Here is a 2,500-nt window from a genome sequence, read left to right as displayed (position 1 = left end):
AACATCTTCAATTCCTATATCAATATCCTCCAAAACTCTCCTCTTAAACTCTCTCATCTTATCTCCATCCATCACTAGTTTGTACCATTTAATTTTCCTTATCCCTTTAGCTTTAGCTTTTCTTTCCCCTTTTAGACCTACATTGCAGTCTGTGTGTGTGTGTGGTTGGGGGGGGGGGGGGGGGGGGCTACATGGTCACCTGGGATAGCCTTGTAGTTCTTGACCTCCACCAGCTTTATCCTTTTATACAGGAAGTAGTCTATCTGGGAGCATCTCCCCCCACTCCTATATGTTATTAGGTGTTCTCTTTTCTTCTTACAGAATGTGTTTACTATTGTCATGTCAAATGACACAGCAAAGTCCACTACACTCTCTGCTTCTGGGATTCTCTCCCCAATTCCATGGCCCCCATGCACCCGACCAATTGCCTCATTCTCACTTCCAACATGGACATTCAATTCTGCCCCCACTATGACCCTCTCCTGTTCTTCCAGTTCTTGCATTACTCCATCCATGTCTCTCCAGAAATTTCCCTTCTCCTCTTCTGGGCAACCACCTTGTGGTGCATATGCACTTAAAATATTCAAAATCTCTCATCCAAAACACATCTTCAATATGATGATACGGTCATTCTTTCTATGCACCTCTATCACTGCATTTTTCAGCTTACCAGACAGTACTATGCCAACTCCATTTGTACCCTGTTTATTGGTTCTGCTATAATATAGCTTATATCCATCACCCAACTATTGAGCTTTATTTCCCTTACATTGTGTTTCCTGCACACACATAACATCTACTTTCTTTTCCCTCATCAAGTCAGCCACTTCCCTACCTCTCCCAGTCATGGACCTAACATTATGCTGATATATTCTGAGTCCAAAGTGAGCACGCCTCTTTAGCTGCACCCGCTCCTGATGCAGTAGCCCTCGCCTTATCACAGAGTTAGGGCTAGGTCTCTGTGCATCGTTTACGGAGTACGCCCTAGTATTACCTCTTTCCCTACTTTGGCTCATCCATTTAAGGTTTTGGCACAGGTTTTACAGCCGGATGCCCTTCCTGACACCAACCCTCCCTATTAATCTGGTCTTTGGCCCAGCACCCATTGGTGGCGAGATTATATATATATATATATATATATATATATATATATATATATATATATATATATATATATATATATATATATATATATATATGTGTGTGTGTGTGTGTTTATATATATGTATATATATATATATATATATATATATATATATATATATATATATATATATATATATATATATATATTCTATATATATATATATATACATATATATATACATATATACAGTATATGTATATATATATATATATATATATATATATATATATATATATATATATATATACATATTTATATATATATAGATATATATATATATATATATATATATATATATATATATACATATTTATATATATATATATATATATATATATATATATATATATATATATATATATATATATATATATTTATATATATAAATATAAATAAATAAATATATATATATATATATATATATATATATATACTGTATATATATGTAAATATATATATATATATATATATATATATATATATATATATATATATATATATATATATTTATATATATATATATATATATATATATATATATATATACATATATATATATATATATATATATATATATATATTCTTATATGAATCCTACTTTTATGTTAATCATATTCTCACCCGCATTTTAGGAATAAATCCTTCGTGCTTATATTTTCATGCTTTAAATCTTAAGAGCTTTCGGGAACCAGCTCCTAATACGTCGTGACCTCCCAAGCTCTGCCTATGTCACTGCAGCAAAGATCTCCCTATAAGTAATACATAAACTCCTTGGTTCTTTTAAAACCTCTAAATGTATTGCTTTCACTGTGTTTTACCCAATAAACATTCTTTTTTTGAATTCTAGTGTGGTAGTATGGAATTATATTTGTCCAATTGTTATATTGTAATAAATATTTTGTGCTTAAAAATTAATTCCGGGGAATTTAAATGCAATGTAGTCGCCCAATAATTGGATGATCACTAAAACTAACGAGAATAAGCAAAATCTTCGGATTCACCCTGGGATATCAGGTTATGATTGTATTCATACCGTATTCATAGTACCCTAGTTTCAACCAAAATAATGCATTTTGATTGAATTTCAACTTTTGGAGGTGAACAGCACACTTCATGTCCAGTGGAAAGACTTTGAGAAAGGCTATAAGCTTGATTGGCATGGTAGCTCAATCAATTTCAGAGCTATCTTGTTATGAAATTTTTCTAAAAAGATAACATAAAAGTGTATGAGAGCCTTATTCCACATCAACATTTATTTTTTCCACCGAATATAAGATGTTACTCTCTACTGAGGATGGATGACAAAGAATTTTCCCTTTATTGCTCAAATAATTTGTAACTATATATACAGTA

General features: G+C 31.1%; 1 protein-coding gene across 1 annotated transcript in view; it reads right to left on the bottom strand.

The window, feature by feature from the left end:
- Positions 1–2,500, bottom strand: part of LOC137639282 (uncharacterized) — a 42,915-nt gene that overhangs the window by 995 nt on the left and 39,420 nt on the right. The window contains exons 2-4 of the mRNA XM_068371565.1: positions 770–914; positions 320–556; positions 1–74 (exon numbers count right to left, since the gene is read on the bottom strand). The exon at positions 1–74 is cut by the window's left edge and continues 489 nt beyond it. Coding sequence (XP_068227666.1) covers positions 1–74; positions 320–556; positions 770–914 — 456 coding nt within the window. The remainder of the gene's footprint in view (positions 75–319; positions 557–769; positions 915–2,500) is intronic.

Source organism: Palaemon carinicauda, chromosome 4 (assembly GCF_036898095.1).
Source record: "Palaemon carinicauda isolate YSFRI2023 chromosome 4, ASM3689809v2, whole genome shotgun sequence".
Classification (NCBI taxonomy): Eukaryota; Metazoa; Arthropoda; class Malacostraca; order Decapoda; family Palaemonidae; genus Palaemon; species Palaemon carinicauda.
The sequence above is the reverse complement of the archived record's forward strand: the minus strand, read 5'-3'. Positions and strand labels throughout refer to the sequence as shown.